Here is a 22,616-nt window from a genome sequence, read left to right on the forward strand (position 1 = left end):
TGGCGTGCTGCAGTCCATGGGGTTGCAAAGAGTCGGACATGACTGAGAGACTGAACAACCAGCCCCACTGTGAGCAAGTCCCAGGTGCAGTGCTGCCGTCTTGCAGTGCATTCTGAGTATCTGCATTCAGAGTATCTGCAAGGTGTCTTTGCCTTGATTCTAATTCTGACCTAATAGGAGAGTGAAGGCCGGTGGGAGCTGCTAAAGACCCTGTATTCAGTCAGATACTTGGGGAAGTCCCTTCCTCACAACAGCTCTGTCACAGGAAGCACCCCCACTTTACAGACAGAACACGGTGACTCCCCATCAGCTTAAGATCTCACCCAGGCTAACAGGGCCTCAAAGTGCATGCCGTGTGGACCTCCTAAGATTCTGGAAACAGCTACAGTGGGTCTTTCCCCGTGGAACAGGGACTTAGAACAGCTCAGCTCACAGCCTATTCAGGAGACGAGCGGAAGCCAAGAGGAAGAGGGGAAGGGGCCAGTCGATGTGCCAGAGAAGCAGGAGACCCCTCAGGGAGGGGGCTGCAGTCAGCACGAGGGCTGGAGTTATGGGGGTCAAGGGTGTATTGGGGGTTGGGATGAAGGATACCAGCAGCCTCTGGTGGGAAGACCACCTGGGGGAGGCCTGTGGGGGCTCATGTGGGTCCATTACCTGGCCGTGTGGGCCGGCCAGCCTAAGTCAGGGCTTCTCGCCCCAGTGCTCTTACAGGTGGGTGCCATGACCCTCATCCCCCAGAACCTAGACAGGAGGAGCTCAAGGCAGACTGTGTGCCAGAGGAGCTTCCCTACCACCTCTCATTTCATTCTGATAACCCAGGGGATTCTGCATTCTGCTCCTCAAGAACATTCATTCCTTCCTTCACTCTGCAGAGATTTGCTGGACACCTACTAGGCCTCAAGCTTGGTCCTAAGTATGAGGGATATAGCAGTGAAAAAGAAAAAGTTCATAGTATTTTAATAGAAAAGTGACACCATCTACATATGTATGTCACAATACCTATTTAAGAGAGGAAAAATCAAGGTCTTCTCATTGGAAGTTTCCTCCCAAAATGATGATCCTGGAAGAGGTGTACCAAGTGTACCCTGGGGGAATTCTGGGGGTGAGTACACACCCTGCCTAGGGAGCACAGGTACAAGAAAACCTTCCCCAAGTATCTGACTGAATACAGGGTCTGTAGCAGCTCCCATCGGCCTTCACTCTCCTGTTAGGTCAGAACTAGAGTCAAGGCAAAGACACCTTGCAGATACTCTCAACCACCTTGATCCAGCATGCCTTCCTGCCCAGACTTCCCCCTAAAGTAATGAGTCAGACCATGGTCCACTGTCTTTGGGTCCTGTCTCCTGCTCCCCTGCTGCTCTGCTCTGTACCACGAGCAGTGGCCTCTGCAGGGGACCCTCCCGGCTGTGTTTCTCCCCACCGCCCTCCCGCCGCCCCCCAACACACACACACAACTCTCATCTGTGTTTGGCCAACAGTAAGTACCAGCTGGAGATTCACAGCTGGCACTAGTGGTAAAAAAAACCCACCTACCAGTGCAGGAGATGTAAAAGATGTAGGTTCTATCACTGGGTCGGGAAAATCCCCTGGAGGAGGGCATAGCAACCCACTCCAGTCTTCTTGCCTGGAAAATCCCATAGACAGAGGAGCCTGGCGGGCTACGCTCCATGGGGTCACAAAGACTCAGACACGACTGAGTGACTTAGCATAGCACAGGTACCAGCTGGGGATTAGAAGCCTAAAGAAGGGAGAGATCAGGGTTTTTGTCCCTCTGATCATCAGCTTTGAGTAGCGTCTCTGTCAGGGCACTAGGAGACTTCTGACAAAAGTGAAAGTGGGTCACTCAGTCATGTCTGACTCTGTGCAACCCCGTGGACCGTAGCCCTCCAGGCTCTTCTGTCTGTGGGGTTTTCCAGGCAAGAATACTGGAGTCGATTGCCATTCCCTTCTCCAAGCCTTTGATGGGAACAAGTATATTCACATCTCCACTGTGATTGTGGGGTCATGATTTGAACTGTGTCCCCTGGAGAGCTACGGTCGTAAGCCTCAGGACCTGAATATGACCTTACTTGGAAATAGGATCTTAGTGGTTGCTGTCAAGCAAAGAGAAGGATTGGGGTGGGTCCTAAGTCTGGTGATTGGAGAGAAAGATGTGATGGCAGAGAGGAAGCCCACAGGAAGAAGCCTGTGTGCTGACGGAAGTAGAGATGAGTGAAGGTAGCCGCCATCAGATCCTGAATAGCACAAATAGGCAGCTACTGCCAGAAATGAAGACGAGGCGAAGACCTGTCTAAAGTTCTCTGTCTAGCTAGACGTTTGTCAATTGTATTGATTTTTTCCCCCCAAAGCACCAGCTTTTGAGTTTATTAATTGTCTCTGTTGTCTGTCAGTTTTCTCTCTCATTGATTTCTGCCCTTAACAATTATTTTCTTTTTTTCTGCTTGCTTTGGCTTTACGGTGCTTTTCTTTTCCTAGTTCCTCAAGGTAGAACCTTAGGGCATTATTTATCGAAGCATTTAAAGCAGATGTCTCTTCTAATACTCCATATTTTCAGCCAAGATGTAATGTTCAGTTGGCCTTATAGGAGCACATGAATTGTGTTTGAGAGATATGAGAGATCCATGACTCAGAACTTGTGTTCCTGGGGACAGTGCTGGATTTGCTGTTCCAGCAATCGGTCCATTCCACCAACTCCGGTGTCTCCACTGTAACCATGTTCTGAATGCCTCCGCCAAAACGGTATCAAATAACACGATTTCAGTAGAAGTGCTGGTAATTTTCCAAACCCAGGAAAACAAGGGCTAGTATATTTAATGTGCCCATTAATAAAAATTGGAGGCTTCCCTGGTGGCTCAGATGGTAAAAGCCTCTGCCTGCAATGCTGGAGACCTGGGTTCGATCCCTGGGTTGGGAAGATCCCCTGGAGAAGGAAATGGCAACACACTCCAGTACTCTTGCCTGGAAAATGGATGGAGGAGCCTGGTGGGCTACAGTCCATGGGGTCACAAAGAGTGGGACACGACTGAACGACTTCACTTTCACTTTAATAAAAGGTAGGTTTAACTAGCAAGTAGAAGAACTTTGTGGGGATGTTGAAGGAGAAATCTGAGCATTAATGGTCCTGTCTTGCACATATAATTTCAATTCAAATATCTCTCTGTATTTTTCTATGGGTGAGAAGTCTATTTCTATATAGATGGGAAAGGACTGGAGGCTAAAAAGAAAAGAGGAGTAGAGAGACAGACTCAAAGTGAGGGACTCAGAGAAATATATTTTCCCGTGGTCACTGAGTAAGGTTAAAAGCAGAAAGAATTTTATAACAGATTAGAGAGAAAGAGGCTACCTGAATGGGAGTAATTGGGAGAGGATTCGATGTCCAAGTGAACAAGGACAGGTAAAGGGGAAGACTCCTTGCTGGTTCCCTCAGGAAGAAGAAAGGATATCACAGGGATGGTGGACTTGAGTCAAGTGCTGTCCAGCAGAACTTCCTGTGATGGTAGAAATGGTCCATACTTGTGTGGTCAGTATGGCAGCCGCTGCCACCTGTAGCTTTTGGGCATTTGAAATAGGCCACAACTGAGGGTCTGGATTTTTAATTTTACTTACATTTAATTAATTTAGATTTATTTATTTTAAAGATATTTATTTATTTGGCTGTGCCAGGTCTTATTTGCAGCTTGTGGGATCTTTACTTGTGGCATGCAGGATCTAGTTCCCTGACCAAGGATCAAACTGGGGCTGCCAGCAATGGGAGCTCAGAGTCTTAACCACTGGACCGCTAGGGAAAGTGAAAGTGTTAGTCACTCAGTCATGTCTGACTCTTTGTAACCCCATGGACTATAGCCTGCCAGGCTCCTTTGTCCATGGAATTTTCTAGGCAAGAATACTGGAGTGGGTTGCCATTCCCTTCTCCAGGGGATCTTCCCTACCCAGGGATCAAACCTGGATCTCCCACATTGCAGGCAGATCCTTTGCCAGCTGAGCCAGCAGGGAAACTGGACCACTCAGTTCAGTTCAGTCGCTCAGTCATGTCCAACTCTGCGACCCCATGAATCGCAGCACGCCAGGCCTCCCTGTGTATCACCAAATCCTAGATTTCACTCAGACTCGCATCCATCGAGTCAGTGATGCCATCCATCCATCTCATCCTTTCTCATCCCCTTCTTCTCCTGCCCCCAATCCCTCCCAGCATCAGTCTTCTCCAATGAGTCAATTGTTCACATGAGGTGGCCAAAGTACTGGAGTTTCAGCTTTAGCATCATTCCTTCCAAAGAAATCCCAGGGCTGATCTCCTTCAGAATGGACTGGTTGGATCTCCTTGCAGTCCAAGGGACCCTCAAGAGTCTTCTCCAACACCACAGTTCAAAAGCATCAATTCTTCGGTGCTCAGCCTTCTTCACAGTCCAACTCTCACATCCATACATGACTACTGGAAAAACCATAGCCTTGACTAGATGGACCTTAGTCGGCAAAGTAATGTCTTTGCTTTTGAATATACTCTCTAGGTTGGTCATAACTTTCCTTCCAAGGAGTGAGCATCTTTTAATTTCATGGCTGCAGTCACCATCTGCAGTGATTTTGGAGCCCCCAAAAAATAAAGTCTGACACTGTTTCCACTGTTTCCCCATCTATTTCCCATGAAGTGATGGGACCGGATGCCATGATCTTCGTTTTCTGAATGTTGAGTTTTAAGCCAACTTTTTCACTTTCCACTTTCACTTTCATCAAGAGGCTTTTTAGTTCCTCTTCACTTTCTGCCATAAGGGTGGTATCATCTGCATATCTGAGGTTATTGATATTTCTCCCGGCAATCTTGATTCCAGCGTATGTTTCTTCTAGTCCAGCGTTTCTCACGATGTACTTTGCACATAAGTTAAATAAGCAGGGTGACAATATACAGCCTTGATGTACTCCTTTTCCTATTTGGAACCAGTCTGTTGTTCCATGTCCAGTTCTAACTGTTGCTTCCTGACCTGCATATAGGTTTCTCAAGAGGCAGGTCAGGTGGTCTGGTATTCCCATCTCTTGAAGAATTTTCCACAGTTTATTGTGATCCACACAGTCAAAGGCTTTGGCATAGTCAATAAAGCAGAAATAGATATTTTTCTGAAACTCTCTTGCTTTTTCCATGATCCAGTGGATGTGGGCAATTTGATCTCTGGTTCCTCTGCCTTTTCTAAAACCAGCTTGAACATCAGGGAGTTCATGGTTCACGTATTGCTAAAGCCTGGCTTGGAGAATTTTGAGCATTGCTTTGCTAGCGTGTGAGATGAGTGCAATTGTGCGGTAGTTTGAGCATTCTTTGGCATTGCTTTTCTTTGGGATTGGAACGAAAACTGACCTTTTCCAGTCCTGTGGCCACTGCTGAGTTTTCCAAATTTGCTGGCATATTGAGTGCAGCACTTTCACAGCATCATCTTTCAGGATTTGAAATAGCTCTACTATATATGTAGTCACCTGTGATTAGTGGCTGTTGCAGGCTCATTTCTGCTTCCCTTCTCATTCATGCACCACTCTTGGGTGGAGAAGGGGTGTGGAATGGCTCTGCTTATTTAACTTCTATGCAGACTACATCACGTGACATGCCGGGCTGGATGAATCACAAACTGGAATCAAGATTGCCAGGAGAAATATCAACAGCCTCAGATATGTAGATGATACCACTCTAGTGGCAGAAAGTAAAAAGGAACTAAAGAGCCTCTTGAGGAAAGTCAAAGAGGAGAGTGAAAAAGCTATCTTGAAACTCAACATTTAAAAAAAACAAAAACCTAAGATCCATGGCAAATAGAAGGGGGAAAAGTGGAAGCAGTGACAGATTTTCTTTTCTTGGGCTCCAAAATCACTGCAGATGGTGACTGCAGCCATGAAATTAGAAGACACTTGCTCTTTGGAAGAAAAGCTATCACAGACCTAGACTTTGCCTACAAACATCTATATAGTTAAAGCTATGGTTTTTCCAGTAGTCATGTATGGATTTGAGAGTTGGACCATAAAGAAAGCCAAGTGCTAAAGAACGGATGCTTTTGAATTGTGGTGCTGGAGACTCTTAAGAGTTCCTTGGACTGCAAGGAGGTCAAACCAGTCCATCTTAAAGAAAATTAACCCTGAATATTCATTGGAAGGATTGATGCTGAAGCAGAAACCCCAATACTTTGGCCACCTGATACAAAAAGCCAACTCATTGGAAAAGACCCTGATGCTGGGAAAGAGCAAGAGAAGGGAGCAACAGAGGATAAGATGGTTAGATAGCATCACTGGCTCAATGGACATAAATTTGAGCAAAGTCTGGGAGATGGTAAGGGACAGGGAAGCCTGGCATGCTACAGTCCATGGGGTTGCAAAGCGTGGGACATGACTTAGTGACTGAATAGCAACAACTAAGATAAAAGTGAGTCAATTTAGCCTCTTCCACAACAACTGAAGCCCTAAAAACAAATAACTTAGACTGGCTTCCCTGGTAGCTCAGCTGGTAAAGAATCTGCCTGCAATGCAGGAGACCCTGGTTTGATTTCTGGGTCAGGAAGATCCCCTGGAGAAGGGAATGACTACCTACTCCAGTATTTTGGCCTGGAGAATTGCATGGACTGTATAGTCCAGGGTCACAAAGAGCTGGGCATGACTAAGCGACTTTCCCTTTCACTTTCACTAGATGCTTTAATGACTTAACATCAATACAGAAGATGATTTCCAGATGAGTATGAGAAAGTATTAAAATTTGGGCAGAGAATGTGGGGGTGGGGCATGCAGGTATCCTGTATATATTCACTGAATCAGTACCTGCCCTCCCAGGGCAGGACCCCAGACCTGGAGGGTACAGAGGCGGATGGGGTATCCTGCAAGGACAGACTTTCTGGGCTTAAAGGGCCAGGAATGGGGCAGTCTGAAGACTCAAGAGTGGACAAGGTGACCCCCAGAAGGAACCTGGGGAGACATGAGTGTCAGACACCAGAGAGGAAAATGAAAGGAGGCTGAGAAGGAGTGATTTAGTGTCCTGGAATGAGGGGCAAGTGGTGTCTATGAACATAAACCTCCTTACAGGGGAGTATGTGCTCTCTTGGGAGATATTCCACCATGTGGCATCCACTGCTGGATATCTAAATAAGCAATTAAAAAAAAAAAAGAGTGACATTGAGTGATATTAATTTGTCCTTCATCTGAAAGATACACACACCATTAGGACATACTCTTAGTAAATTTAGGTTTTCTAGTGTGCCCCAAATAATAAAATGGAGATGATTCAGCCTCTTGGGAAGGTACAGTGAAGAATGATAACTAGGGATAATGTGTCTGTTCACTTTGTAGATGTTCTTCAGCTTCCTCGAGAAGAACGTGGATTATGAAACGTTCAAAGCCTTCAATGATGCATGCCTGGTCTACGACGGCCGACTTGTGATTGACAGCAACTTCCACACCAACGACATAGCCATCAGAGCTGCCGGCCCCCTCACCAAGTTCTCCAATAGGTACTACTCGAATGAGTGGACTCACAGCAACTTCAATTCCAAAGAGATTGGCTTCCAGCTGGCGGCAGCGATGCTCAAGCTCTTCGATCCGACTCTGGAGCCTGTGACCGAACCACCGGCTGACCTTGACCGACTCATCCCCATGTACAAGGGAGCCAAGGTTAAAGGTTTGTAGAGGGCCACCCTCATCCCACTGCTGCAGCCACTGGTTGGATCTGGACCAGCCAGCCCCATTTCCCGTTGGCTTGGTGAGGAGACTTGGCTGTGCATCAGTGGCTTTGCAAAGAGATGTGGGGAGGGGGGCTCTCTCATGTTTAACTGTTTATGATGGACCTGATTCTACCATGTCAGAACTGTGATGGTCACTCTATGTATACGGCCTTTGAAACTAGGGGATGGTCAATAACTTGCCCAGAGGCTCCTCACCACTAGTGTGTGGTGTGATGCCCTGACATCTTGCCAAACTTTTATTCTCACTGAAAGTTGAGAGATCAGGAGAGCTTCCAAGACTCCCAGGCTTCAGTCTGCTGTCTGAAATAATAAGCACAACTCTTAGCAGCTATAAATTGGGTCCACTTTAATCCCCTCTGTTTTATTGGCTCCTAAGGAGGTTATCACGTGAGTAACACAGAATTTCCTTATATTTGGGAGATGGACCTTCTGTCAGAAAAATGCACATATTTATAGAATTGTGTATATGTACTTCCAGAGAATTGATGGGCCAACCCCCATAATCATCCATGGACTCCAACTCCTGGGGGGAGGGTCTGTGAATCCTAATCCAGTAGACAGAACATCAGTCTAAAGGGGCTGAAGCCCAACATCCCAGTCTTTGTGTTTATCTGCCCAGCAAGAGGTCATGATCTCCTCCTGACTCTGGACAAGACCTTAGGGAAGGTGGTGGCCATGGAAAAAGACAACAAATCCTGGTTGTCAGAAGCTGCTCAGAGTGGGACCTGGCTTGGGCTTCTGGGGCCAGCTAGAAATAGTAACCGTTTCATAATCCACGTTTTCTAAAGCCTTGAACAAGGCCTTTGTTGACTTTCCTTATAACATTTACTTTTTTAGTATGTTAGTTACACAGTGAAGGAGGACAGAGAAGGGGAACCTCTTGGCCACGTTTACAAAGTCTTGGTTGGCCTTGGTAGGTGGGGATTAGAGGGCCATGAGTTATGGGAAGTCAGGATGCACAGGGTCAGCCTGGGCATCTTAGAGCATTGGTGCCTGTACTGTGTGCTATTATGGCACATTCACATTGGCTGTATTAAATGTTATCAACCCCAGGGTGTTCCTTGCTAACAGAGGCACTTTGGTGGGAAAGTGAGTAGCACACACCACAGGAGGTGTCTCTGGTGGTCTTGTGGTGTCGATGTAAGCCCTGCTACCCATTTGTTTACCCAACTGAAATAAAATGTCTAAAACTGGCCTTTTCCACTAGGAGGCATCCTCCCTGGGTCTTACCATTACTTGCATGTCTCCAAGCCCGCCATTCCAACCCCTTTGGAGGTACAGAGGGCCCAGTCTGATTTTGTAAGTATTTTTCCTGAATTTCATTTTACTTTCAAATATAGCACTTTGTTTCTGGGGGAAGGGGGTGAAATTCTTAATCCACAGTTTTTAGTGTCATGTATTGGTTCTTGCATCAGAAAGCCATGGACCAGCTGGCCCCTGAAATGGCCCCTACTCATTCCTGCCCCTTGGTATCCATGTCCATGAATGGTCCCCACCCACACTGACCAGGGCTGACGTATGTGGCCGGCAGGATATTGCATAAATGATAGCGTGTGCCTTCCGAGGCCAGGTCCTGAAAGATCCAACAGCTTCCAACTTGCACCCTCCTGGGTCACTGCTACCATATCATCAGGTCACCCGGTTGGCCCTTTGGTGGGGTCCGCATGGAAAGGAATTGAGGATTCCTGCCCCGGACATTCCACAATTTGCTAGTCATGTGAGGAGCCATCTGTGTGAGTGGTCCTCCAGCCCTAGTCCAACCTTCAGATGATGCAGCCCTGGCTGATATCCTGACCACAAATTTTGCAGGAGACCATGAGCCAGAATCTCCTAGCTACGCTAGTCCCAACTTCTGTGATTCCCAAACACTAAGGCTGTAAAAGTTGATTGTCATTTTAAGCCATCTATATTTTAGAGCAGTTTTAGGTTCACAGCAAAATTGAGAAAAGGGTACAGAGATTTCCCATACATCTCTTGAGCCTCTCATGCATAGCTGCCCCCGTTATCAACATCCCCACCACCGGGTATGTTTGTTACAACTGATGAACCAACATGGGTGCATCATCACCAGAAGCCCACAATTTACATGATGATTCACTCTTGGTATTGTACATGCTGTGAGTCTGGACAAATGTATGATGACATGGGTCCACCATAGTGATAGTATACAGACCAGGGTCCCTACCCAAAGAATCCCTTCTGTTCTAGCTGTTCTTCCCTCCCTCCCTTCTCTGCAACTTTTGGCAACCAGTGACCTCTCTTTTTACTGTCTCCATAGTTTTGCCTTTTTCAGAATATCATAGAGTAGGAATCATACAGTCTGTCACCTTTTCAAATCAGCTTCTTTCACTTAACAATTTGCGTTTAAGTTTCGTCCATGTCTTTTCATGGCTTGAGAGTCCATTTCTTTTTTAGCCCTGAATTATATATATATATACACACACATATATATATATGTGTATATATACACATATACACACACACACACACACACACACACACACACATATATATATATTCTGCTGTCTGGATGCACCACCAGTTTATGTATCCAACTACCTCCTGAAGGACATTATGCCACAAAGTTCTGAGGTAGCCTGTGATGTATCCATCGATAATTAAAATTCTCGATGTCACCTCTGTGGCGACAACAGGTGAATTGCTGAGGGTCTGATGTCTGTCCGGACCCCCTGGTGCTCCTGCTCCTCTGAATGACACGGGAAGACCGTAGAGGTGAAGCAGAAGCTGCGTGTGCTTGGGGATCGTGGCGGGGAGACGGTGTTCCCCTGGCTTCAAGGTAGCTAGAAAGGAAGCAAGGACACAGGGTGGTTGGCCAGTGGGGGGTCTCCCCAGGTAGGGTTATCTGGCAGCTGGCCCCAGAGTGGCGTCTGTTGTCAGCTGAGGGTTTTCTTCCTGGTGTGTCACGTTTGTGTTTCATCAGTGAGGCAATCGCTGGAGGTTGCCTGCTTCCATTCCCATTTTCACATCCTGAATTTTTTTTTTTTTTGGAAGGTTAGCAGTCTAACTTAAAATAAGCACATTTCCCAGATTTCCTTGCGAATGAGGTCAGCCACATGGCAGGTCCTGACCAGTGAGATGTAGTAGAAACTGATGGAAAATTCCATCAGAAGAACAGACTCCAGACTTCCCAGGCTTCTGGCCCCTCTTTGGGAAGTCAGAATCCCAGTGTTCCAGTTGTCTGACCATGGACTTTGGGCAAGTTATCAACTCCTCTGCTTTTCTGGGATCATTAGGGATCATATATAAAGTAACACTCACTTCAGGGAATAAAACAGGTGCCCCATCAGTGGTAGATGTTGTTAATCATAGTTCCAGTACTGAGTTCCAGTTCTAGTACTGAGACCTGGTTCTGCTGAGGAAAGGTCAGATGCCATGTGTTTAAAACTTATTTCCCTTGGGCCTTTCCAAGATTCTTTTAGGCTTGTCCCATATCTGTGGTCTGATGCAAAGTGTTCTTAAAGTAGACCATAGCCAATGGTCTCCAGTCTCTATTGCTCTGTGACAAAGCTTAGCAACATTAAGCAGCCCTTGGACTGTGCTCAGATTCTGTGGGTTAGGAATTTGGACAGGACATAGTGTGAGCAGCTTGCTTCTGCTCAGCTGGGAAGACTTAGTAGACTAGGGGTAGCCCAGTGACTGGGTCCTCTGACCGAAGGCTTGTCACTGACCTGGGCTGGCACAGCTCAGCCACAGAGATTGCTGGCCAGAGCATCACACCTGGGCTGCCCATGTCACCTGGGCTTCCTCACAGCCTGGTGGCCTCTGAGTGGTGAGACTGCCTGCATGGAAGCTCAGGACTCCCAAGTGCAAGGGTCCCCACCAGCCAGCTGGACATTGCACTGCCTTTTATGACTCAGCCTTGAAAGTCAAATAGCAGTCACTACCCCCACATCCTCTGTTGGAGCAGTCACAGCCCAGTGGGATTCAAGGAGAAAGGACAGAGAGTTCATCTCTCAATGGGAAGATAGTCAAGGTCACGTGTAGAAGAGCATGTGGGATGGGGCACCATTGGGGCCATCTTTGGAAAGTGTAGTTTGCCACCAATGATGTAAACAGGAGGCAACTCGGATGATGAGTTTGGAGTGGGATCAACAGACACTTTGGTCTTTGTAGATAAATACCTGGGACCAAGTAGTTTCAAAAACTAGGAAATACTGGACTTAATTTTGGACAGAACCAGATTCTTCAAGGACGGTGTGTGATTTCTGACACATAGTATCATTTGTTTATGAACCAATGGGAATAAAGTCAGAGGATGCGCCAAAGGAAGTTTTAGTTAATGACAGTTTTAATAAGACTAGAACTTGAATAGCTTCTTTGGCTGGTACTGTGACAGTATTTGAGCAGGAACCCTGACTGTAATTAACCATGTTGCCAGGTGGGCCTCCTTTTTAATTAGTACAAAAGATCTAAACAGATTTTTCCCCCATTTTATTCACCAAGAAAAAAAAATGTAGGATGGTTCCATGGCAATCTTTTGGGGTTGGAATTAATTTGATTAAGTAAAATTGTTGCCAAAATGGCCAGGCAGTTACCTAAATATCACCAGTGGGTGGAGAATGGAACCTTTAGAGCAGTATTTCACTCGAGAAACTAAATTACTGTTCTCACAACTATTGTAGTACAGATGAACCTCTTCAGACTCTTATAACTCTCTCCTTGGGATATTTAAGAAAGAGATACTTGAGTAGTTCACTCAGTAGCCCGACAAAAGGAAGAATGGGGTCCCCAAGTTGTCTACATAATAAACTGATCTACAGATTCCAGTCCACATGCTTGGTTGGCTTATCCTCCATGGAATAAAGAAATTTGTCACAACAAACCCTGCCTTGGATACCACTAAATTTAAAACTGTGTGTTCATCGTGGGGGCTGAAACCTGGGTTTCTAGCACGCCAAGTCTGATTACCCCTGGGTCTTCCACTTGGCATGAATTCCAGAGGCATTTTCCAATCTTTGTCAAAATCATAAAGGAGCTCAAAAGAATAATTATATTCAGGAAAAGATGGGAGACAAAAAAAAAAGACCCACATCAGAACCAGTTACTCTGTCAAAATTTTAAATTCAAGGCCTGAATATCCTAACAATTAACTCATGTACTTAAAGGAAGAAACTCACCACATCCCCAAGAACTGAAAAGCATGTGAAACTATCACTGTTACCCCAGAATCCCTCATGGGGTGGCCAGGCTGGAAGCCACCTGAAGTCCTTGTTTAAGGATAAGCAGAAAGTGTTCTGGACTTCACTGGGTTTTCCCATCTGCTGTGACTAGAAATGACCTAAGAAATTTAGATCAGTCTGCCCAGCCCCATGGGGTAACTTGTGTCTGAGAAACCCATCTGTAGGTGACTTGTCTTTCACGTCAATGCAAACTGTTTCCATGCCACAGGCCCAGGATGGCCCCCTAGTTATGTGATCACAGTGCCAAGTCTTATTAACAATAGTCATGGTCACTTTCAGAGTTAAGCTGAGCTGTTTCTGCACCACTAGGCCTTTCCTTCCTCCATGCAGCTGCTCTCTGAGCTCTTTAAGGGCTGAGACACACAGAGGCAACCCACAGATTGTAATTCGACTTTTAAATTAAAAAAAAAATAAGGACTTCCCTGACGGCCCAAGTGGGGAAGAATCCGCCTGCCAATGCAGGGGACAAGGGATCGATCCCTGGTCTGGGAAGCTTCCACATGCCTTGGGGGCAGCTGAGCCCATAAGCAAGTACTGAACCTGCTCTCTAGGGCCTGTGCACGGCGACAAGAGAAGCCACCGTGATGAGAAGCCTGCGCACCGCAATGAAGAGCGGCCCCTGCTCGCCGCACCTAGAGACACCTGAGCAGCAGTGAAGACCCAGCACAGCCAAAAGTCAAATAAAGGAATAAAAATTATTTAAAAAAATAAGACCAACTCGCCTCACCCCCAAATAAGGAGACCCACGATGATGCTGAAGACTCATTAGCCCTCCTGAACGGGATGACCTCAGAGGGAGGACCCATGATCCTCAGATTCTCCACCAGCAACCAGCCAGGACCCCACAGAAACGTGGCAAGACACCACCCATGGAGTCACCGTGAGCCTCGCTCCGAGGTGCTCCGTATCCCCCGAATCAGCCTCCAAATGCTGGTGCTTGTGAGCCATTGTGAGAGCGGGATATTCAGTGAAAGTCTTTGCCAAGCCCAAAATATTAGTTGCCATGTTGGTGGATCTCAAGACGTACTCCTTGGATGCCCAAGTGCTTTTCTGTAATCACTCAGCATAAATAAGTTTCAAAGATGAAGAGGAGGGTCCAAGGCCTTGTGGGATCCTCTCTCCACTGAGCCCTGGGGAAATCTGGCACCAAAACTATTGCAAGCTATGGCCAGTGCCCCCTCTCCTGGGACCCCAGGCACCCTACCTGTGAGGTCAGGGGGCAGCCCCTCCCCCAGCTGCTCATGCCCTTCACCAAGGCACCCCTGAGTGAAAAGGGTCAACTCCAAGGGTCAACTTTACTTGCTGGCTCATCATAGCAAAGCTATTTCTGAATTAAATACACACAGAGCTAGAGCATGATGAATGTTTCTGTTACGTGCATCTCTAAGGGTAAACACAAGACTTTAAAGACTATTTGAGTTTGGTACCAGCAGCTTTAGTCTTAGCACCCGCCCCCCACCCATTAACATTTTGTTAAAATGTTGACACAAAAGCAAATAAATTATCCCATGTATTTTTATGAAAATAGAATGAATCTGTGCAAGTGATAAAAATTACAAATTGTTACACTGTACTTCTGCAGTATAAAATGTACTGGAAACATATTTCCCTGTTATGAAATACAGTTTACTAATAATTTCTATTGGATATACTGTATCCCATTGTGCAGATGTACCATTGTTTTGTTAGATAACACCTCATTGCGTGTTGTTTTCAGCCCTTTGCTATGGAGGTAGATTTCCTCTCTGTATCCATCCATCTCTATGATGATGGACTTTGTGCACCTCACTTGGGGTGCCATCCTCCAGCTCTTTTCTAAACTGTGTTTGTTCTGTCCCCTACTGTTACGCACATCCTTGGAGCTGGGCCAGGACTTACCTGTCAACCCTCCCCTATGTCTCACCTTGTGCCTTTATGATTGACTGGTTCCTCCTCAGAGCTTAGCCACATGATACCCAAACACCCACCAGTTGCTTCAATTTACTTAAAAATCCAGGTAAACCATGTGTTCTTGTTTAGACAGTGTCTCCAGGGGATGTCCAGGACTCAGTAAATGTTTGGGATCCTTGCAGTTCACCTTGTGGTGGATTTCTAAATGTCACACTCAAGTTCAGGGCAAAAGCTTAAATCAATATGCTCTCAGGAGAGATTTACTGAACATTATTGTGTCCTGGGTTCAGAGTCCAGGGCCAAAGTGCAGGTTCAACCACCACCAGCCAAACCCAGGTTTGTCCACAGAGGTTCTGCTTGTTGCTGGAGCCGGTGGGAAGCGTGACTCCAGCTGTTTGGTCGGTGGCTGCCAGGGGCTGAAATAGAAAAAGTAGTCATGACTGCAGCAGAGGCGTCTTTCCTCGTCACCTGGGTTCACATGGTGGTTTCAGTCAGTTTCTAGAAGACATAAAGCGAAGAACCTCCACGTCTCCTAATTTACCAGCTAACAAGTAGCCCACACATTGTGTGTGTGTTTATTTCCCATGAGCTTGAACCTTCTTCATAGAAACAGACCCTACCAGTCAAACCTCCCCAAACCCAACTGTCAGAGATTTACCTTTACCTTGCTTCCTCTGTTCAAGTAAAATTTTAAAAACTGTCATTCCTTTTGATCACCTTTGACTAGGAGCTTTTCTCAAAGTGGTACTGTGAAAAATTAAGAAAGTTAACAGTCTTAGAACACCTCACAGGAGAGAAAAGACCCAGTTCCACGTACCAGCTGAGTGAGGTATTGAAGAATGGAGAACTGGCCATAACCTAGCAACCAGTTTAGAAACGTGGGGTGATGTAGTCGCAGTGTGAAATATCCCGAGGAACTTTCAGTCATTAAGTCCACATGCGTGGTTTCTGACACGCACTTACCTTCAGTTGAGCTTGGTCAATACCTACCTCTGTGATTTGCAGCAAGCAAAGCAATAACATATACCCTGTTATATTTGAAAAGTAAATTGCTGTGATTAAGTTGCCAAAGTCCAGACATGTTTCTAATGGAGTTTTTCTGATGCCCACCCCGACAGGGTTCAGAAATAGTAACGGGTAACGTGAAGAATGGGAATTACTTCCGCATCCACATCAACAAGTACAGGATGGTGGAAACCATCACGTGCCTTTCCAAAGTGCCTTTCCCTGCCTCCAACTACATCCGCTTGTTTGGTCAGCATGAGCAAGCCCTCAACAACCTGTGCGCTCGGTATGAGGATGGGCTGGTCCCAGATCTCTACAGGTAAGCTGGGCATTGCCCTCTCCTGAACGGAAATGCAAACACAGGCAGTCGGTGTCTTGTGAATGAGAGAGGTATTTTCTGATGCACCAGCAAGTTGATGGGAACCCCTGGGAGAGCTATGCTGTGCTCAGTTGCTCAGTCATGTCCGACTCTTTGCGACCCTATGGACTATAGCCCACCAGGCTCCTCTGTCCCTGCGGATTCTCCAGGCAAGAATACTCAAGTGGTTGCCATGCCTTCCTCCAGGGGATCTTCCCAATCCAGGGATCGAACCCAGGTCTCCCACATTGCAGACGGATTCTTTACCATCTGAGCCACCAGAGAAAACCTGGAGAAGTTAGAGATTCTCAACAGTGAAGGGTGTGAGACCCCCAGCATCAGCCAGAGAATGGAGAAGCCCACAGAGGAGAAAAGCATGGACTCTTGGTGTGTCCACACATGGCCCTGTGGCCACGTGCAGGCTCGGTTCCAGACATATCCCTGCACGGCTTCCACACCACAGATGATATTCAAGTCTCTCTTGAGATACAGGCTGCTAAGAGTAGTGATCAGAAACGTAAGAAGTCAATTTGGAGGCAGAATGCAGAGGCACCACCTGGTCCTGGTGGGAATCCCACCACTGCAGGCAGGGTGTCTGTGACTCCAGCCACCTTCTCAGGGCACATGCTCTAACAGAGGAGGGTGACCATTTGCCTAAGGTGTTGAATTCTGCTCTGGCAGGTTACTCAGACTGGGTGCTCTAGATCCCAGTCTTTTCAATTCAGAGAACTTATCCTATAACTCTAGGAAGGCTAGAATTTTAGAGTAGAACTCTCAATCTGCTGCTTAGAAAGGTTAGGAGAATTTCCCTCTGTCCACAAAACAAGATGACAACAAACAGAGATGTGGAATTCCAGGGTCCTCAGTAGCCACGGGGGAGTCTGAAACATCAGAAGCAATCCCTCTTCCCTCTTATAAGAATGTTTTTAAGTTGTAGAAGACATCATAGAAACAAACAAACAAACAGTATATAAAGCATGTATGTACTTTGAAGGATAATAACCTTACTTAGAGGCTTCTCAGGTGGTGCTGGTGGTAAAGAACCTACCTGCCAGTGCAGGAGATATAAGAGATGTGGGTTCGATCCCCGTATCAGGAAGATCCCCTGGAGGAGGGCATGGCAACCCACTGCAGTATTCTTGCCTGGAGAATCCCATGGACGGAGGAGCCTGGCGGGCTGCAGTTCGTGGGGTCACAAAGAGTCGGACACGACTGAGTGACATCACACGCATGCACACATGCAACCTACTTCAAAGCACCAGTCTGATCACACCCACCTCCATCTCCTTGGTGGTCACCACTGTCCTGTGATTTGGGTTAATCGTTCCCTCTCTTTCTTGGAAAGCAGGGATCAGCCAGCTTTCCCTATAAAGGTCAGGGTGGTAAATACTTCCGGCTTCAGGGGCCACATGACTTCTGTTCCAAGAACTCAAGTCAGCGTCCATGCTGTGAAATCCGCCACGGACTGTCTGTAAACCAGTGAATATGGCTGTGTCCCAGTAAACCTGCATACTGAAACAGGCAGCAGGCCAAGCCTTGTTTTAAAGGTGTACCACGTATCTGTGGTTTCCTAAATGATGTACTGATCCGTTTTACCTGTTTTGAATCAATTCTGTGTCTGCTGAAGAAAGTCAGCGCTCCATCTGGGGCTCTTGTTTGCGAGCTTGTCCGTGGCCATGTATGTAGCTGGAGGTCGTGTGTTTTCCCTGCTGTGTGATATTCCCAGGATAACAAAATCATCCTGAAGCTCATCTGTCCATTTTCAGGCTGATGGATGTTCAGATGGTTCTGGTTTGGTGCGGTTGGTGTCATGGGCACACCTCTTTGCAGGACCCTTCTCTCAGGTGTACTAGGTGATGCCCAGATGTTGCCCACGGTAGTGGTGTCTGTTCCACTTGCTCAGCTGGCTATGAAAGCCCTCCACAACCCTGGCAGGCCCCTGCACTATTCAGCTTGGAACATTTGGCCATCCTGGTGGTGTGGGAAGCTGTCTGACCTGCGTCACAGTGTTCTCGTCCCTGGTTTCTAATGCAGTTTAGTGGTTTTCATTTGTTTGTGTGACCATTCGTGGTAGTTTCTAGGAAATGCTTGTCTATGACATTTGTCCATTTTGGGGCAGGATATCATCTCTTACTAACTCCCAGTATTCATTTATATGTTCTGGATACAAACTTGGTTTGTTTTTTTTTCTTCCTACGTCTTCTTCTCTTTTGAGGCTTGTCTTTTTACTTCCTTTATGAAGAAAGTGGATTCAACCAAGCATTCTGGTCAACCAAGCATGGATTAGGTAGTACCATAGTGTTTACTATTGAAAAAATATGCATGTAAGTGGGTCCACACAGTTCTAATCAGTACTATTCAAGGGTCGACTCTGTAGATCTTGATTTATGTGGGTCTCTTTAAATAGCTCGATAAAGGTTTATTATTTTCTGCATTAATGGCTTGTGTTACTTTCATTTGGTATCATCCAAAGTGGACTTCCCTGCTCAGCTGGTAAAGAATCTACCTGCAATGCAGCAGACCCCAGTTCAATACCTGGGTCAGGAAGATCCCCCTGGAGAAGAGAGAGGCTACCTACTCCCGTATTCTTGGGCTTCCCTGATGGCTCAGTTGATAAAGAATCCCCATGCAATGCCAGAGACCTGGGTTTGATCACTGGGTTGGGAAGATCCCCTGGAGGAGGGCATGGCAACCCACTCCAATATTCTTGCCTAGAGAATCCCCATGGACAGAGGAGCCTGGCAGCTGCAATCCATGGAATCTCAAAGAGTCAGACACGACTGAGCAACTAAGCACAGCACATGATTCAAAGTTCTTTAGGTTTTTATTACTGTAGTAAGTATCATTTTCTTACTTATTGCTGCTATATGGTTTATGGAAATGCGCTAACTTTTTATATGGTCTTGTAGTCTGCAAATTTGCTAAGCTCCTTCATCCATTCAAATAATTTACGTGTAGATTCTTTTAGATTGTCCACACAAAAAATTATATCATCTGCAAAGAGTGACTGTTTTGTGTCTTCTTTTTCAATCTTTGTAGCTTTTTTCCTTTTTCTTGTCTTACTGCACTGGCTAAGATGTATGATAGAAGTTGGGATAGCAGTAGTGATGGATGGCACCCTTGCCTCATTCTTAATTTTAAAGGGAATGCTTTCAATATTAAGTGTATGACATTTGCCATACATAATTTTGTAGATACTTTTTTCATGATTACAAAGTTTCTTTTTATTACTGTCTTGCTAAGCATTTTTAGCATGCATGGATTTTTTTCCCAGGAAGAGTACTTAACTTTTGAAACATTTTATTTATGAGGATGTCTTCCTATATGTTTCCCATTATAAATTATACTTTAAGTATCAAACTTCTTAATCATAGACTTTCTCTCCTTAAATCTTTGTAGACTTGACTCCATTATTTATTGAAAATAAAACACTGCAAGTATTTAGAAAGTGAATTCATTTGTTCCTTATCATCTTGGTAGGGATTTATTGTTGCTCTCAGTCTTACCCAAAATATTGGAGCTGGTGGGGTATCAGTTCTTTGTCAAAGAAGATTTTTGTGGGAGCTATGTATTAAGAGTCTTCTCTGAAAAGAAAATTTGACCAAATTCAAAAGCTGTTGTCAGGGTTTTTTTTTTTCCCTGAGAAGAAGGTATGTTGAAAGAGACAGACTTTGTGAGTTTGAGACCACTGGTTGGGGCACAGCTGTTAACTGATGGTAGAAATAATTTTAACAGTTAATTTGATTTGCTAGGAGTGAATACTTGGGATGGAAGATGGGACAGCACTGGCTATTGGGACATGCCAATTGACATATGTAAGAAAGTTTCAGGGGGAATAGTGGTTAACTGCAGAAGGGACTGCTGATCACGTCCTAGTGTGGTACCCAGGGTGCCCCCAGACCCCGCCCATCCCTCCTGGACGCACGTTAGCATGCGCAAACAGCTGCGGCCACGTTCTTTTCAAGTGCCACGGAATGCTGCCAGGCCCTGTGCTGATTCTTGGCCCTGTCCGCTTGCCCTGTCTGCTGTCAGACCCGCTGGCAAAGCTCTTTCCCAGCAGGCAGGGTGAATGGTTTAGCTGATTTTGGCCGAGATATGATTACCGATTGTTTCCCTGACCTGGGCAGCACCAGCAACCTCTCTTGTTCAAATCTGGGCATGATTCCATCTGCTGCATCTGGGGGCACCTTCCTTCAGGCTGCAAGGGCTGACCATTAACTAGCCGCTCTATCTCCAGCAAGGCAGACGTGACCTCAAGGTCAAGTTCCTCTCTGAGTTCAGCAAAACCCTCTGGATCCTTTTTCTCCACTTGCCTCAAGCTAGTCTCACGCCATCATGGGCCAGGACAGAGACAGCGCTGGTGGCCACAGTGGGAATAGTGGCAGCCTCGCAGGCAGACGCCATAGCAGACAAGGCCTCGCCAGCCGGGGGTCTGGCTGCCCGAGGACAGGCTCACTTGGAGCTGTTTGGGGCACATGGTGGTGGCCGAGCAGTCAGCAGTGATACCCAAGCCCACAGCTGTCGCAGGACGGCAGTGCAGCTGAGGGTCTGGAGCCAGGCTGGCTTGGAATCTACCTGTGGTTTTTCTTTTCTCTTCCCCTTGGCGCGCCCATGCAAACTGCCAATGATGAAGATAACAAATTCACCCCTGGTGACCCTGTGTGTGCACCTGTGACTGCGTGTGTCTGCGCAAGTGTGTCTGCTGGAGTATGTCTGCTGATGTGTGTGGAAGAGAGAGAAATAAACTGATGGGTTGACTGATTTATCACTTTGAAAAAAGAAAGGAGTCCAAGTAATCATTTGTTCCTTTCTGAACCATCCAGCATTGAAAATCATGTAACAAATATGTTAGAAAATGAACTTTTCCCTGATCTTCCCCTAGGAGCCCCTGTGTCCCGCAGTGGCCCCCACACACCTACACACACACCTGTCATGACCTCTGTACTCCCAACCCCTACCCACTTTGACAGCAGCCCCTTCCCTCCACCTGCTGGTGCTGCTTCGCCCTCAGATACTGGGGCAGAAGCAGCTTCCTCGGAGTACCGGGGAAGCAGAGATGGGAACTGTGGGTGAAGAGGAGAAGGAGGCTGAGGCGGGTCCCTGCAAAGTCCCCATCACGGGGCTCCAGTAAGGCCTGTCCCATCCTGTGCCTTCCCCACATTCTCAACTGTCCTTATCTTCGTTTACCCCTCTTAGCGGTTGGCCCCGTGAAGAAAAGCTCTTGCCTCCTGAATCCCTTCCCCTTAGCCTTAATTAACAGTCTGTAGCATTCTTTATCCTCACGTTGTGAATAGGTCTTGCCCCGGCCTCTTTGTGTGAGCCCATCAGGTACTCATGAACCTTGATTAAATCACCTCTTTTCACATCTTCACGTGCTCAGCTCTCAAAGGCTGCCTTCGCCCGGCCCTCTCCTCCTGTGAGAGCTGCGTCCCCCTCCGCACTTCCCAAGTGCTCACATGGCCTATTTTTAGTGGGAAAGTGCTGCTGGGCACAGTATTATAAATGGGACAGGAGCAGACCCTTTAAAAGGCTGCCATTACCTTTTTGATCTGCAAAACCCAAGGAGTGACTCCCTTAGGAAAGCTGCCGTGTGCCATCTCTTCAGAGCAGCCAAGCAGGAGGATGCCAGCCCATGTTGCCTCCCGACTCATTCACCTATTAGACTCAACTGGAATAATTTAATCATTACTTAAGTGTCTTTTGGTTCCTCTGTGGTCGGTGACCTTGTGCCGTGTCCAGTAGAAAATCACACACTGTGGCTCAGCTGGTAAAGAATTGCCTGCAACACGGGAGACGTGGGTTTGATCCCTGGGTTGGGAGGATTCCCTGGAGAAGGGAAAGGCTACCCACTCTAGTATTCTGGCCTGGAGAATTCCATGGACTGTATAGTCCGTCGGATCACAAAGAGTCGGACACGACTGAGCAACTTTCACTAAATTCCAGGTGCCCGTTTTTCCAGACCTATCAAAATTTGACTGAACCATGACTGCTCACTCCAACTCATCAATTATTTGTTGCATACCTAAAATTTGTTTGAGTGGACTTCCCTGGTGGTCCAGTGGCTAAGACTCCATGCTCCCAGTGCAGGGGGCCCAGGTTCAATCGTTAGGGAACTAGACCCCACATGCTGCAACAAAGTTCAAAAATCTCACATGCCACAGCTAAGACCCATCTCAGCCCCTCCAAAAAAAAGTTTAAAAATAAAAAAAGAACTTATTTATTGGATAATAGTTCTCCCACGATGCAAATTTTTGTGTTGGCCACCTACTTGCCTTTCTGGAGACTTTTAGGTCCGTGTTCCTGCCAGTCTTTGATTTCGGATAGTGCCAATTCCATTTCATAGCCTGATAAAGAAAGCTGGTCAAATGATTTGCTAAAATCAAAATCCACTCTCTGCATTTTCCTTCCCCATCATTTAGCTCTATTTTTCTGCCCTTGTCTGTATTTACATGCTTCACCTGGGGCTCC

The 22,616-nt window shown here is 46.5% G+C and overlaps 1 protein-coding gene across 1 annotated transcript in view; it reads left to right on the forward strand.

Annotated features, from left to right (window-relative positions):
* CFAP61 (cilia and flagella associated protein 61) overlaps positions 1 to 22,616 on the forward strand; it is a 236,833-nt gene that overhangs the window by 177,890 nt on the left and 36,327 nt on the right. The window contains exons 22-24 of the mRNA XM_052651239.1: positions 7,303 to 7,630; positions 8,902 to 8,993; positions 15,904 to 16,109. Of these exons, the coding sequence (XP_052507199.1) occupies positions 7,303 to 7,630; positions 8,902 to 8,993; positions 15,904 to 16,109 (626 nt within the window). The remainder of the gene's footprint in view (positions 1 to 7,302; positions 7,631 to 8,901; positions 8,994 to 15,903; positions 16,110 to 22,616) is intronic.

This window comes from Budorcas taxicolor, chromosome 13 (assembly GCF_023091745.1).
Source record: "Budorcas taxicolor isolate Tak-1 chromosome 13, Takin1.1, whole genome shotgun sequence".
Taxonomy (NCBI): Eukaryota; Metazoa; Chordata; class Mammalia; order Artiodactyla; family Bovidae; genus Budorcas; species Budorcas taxicolor.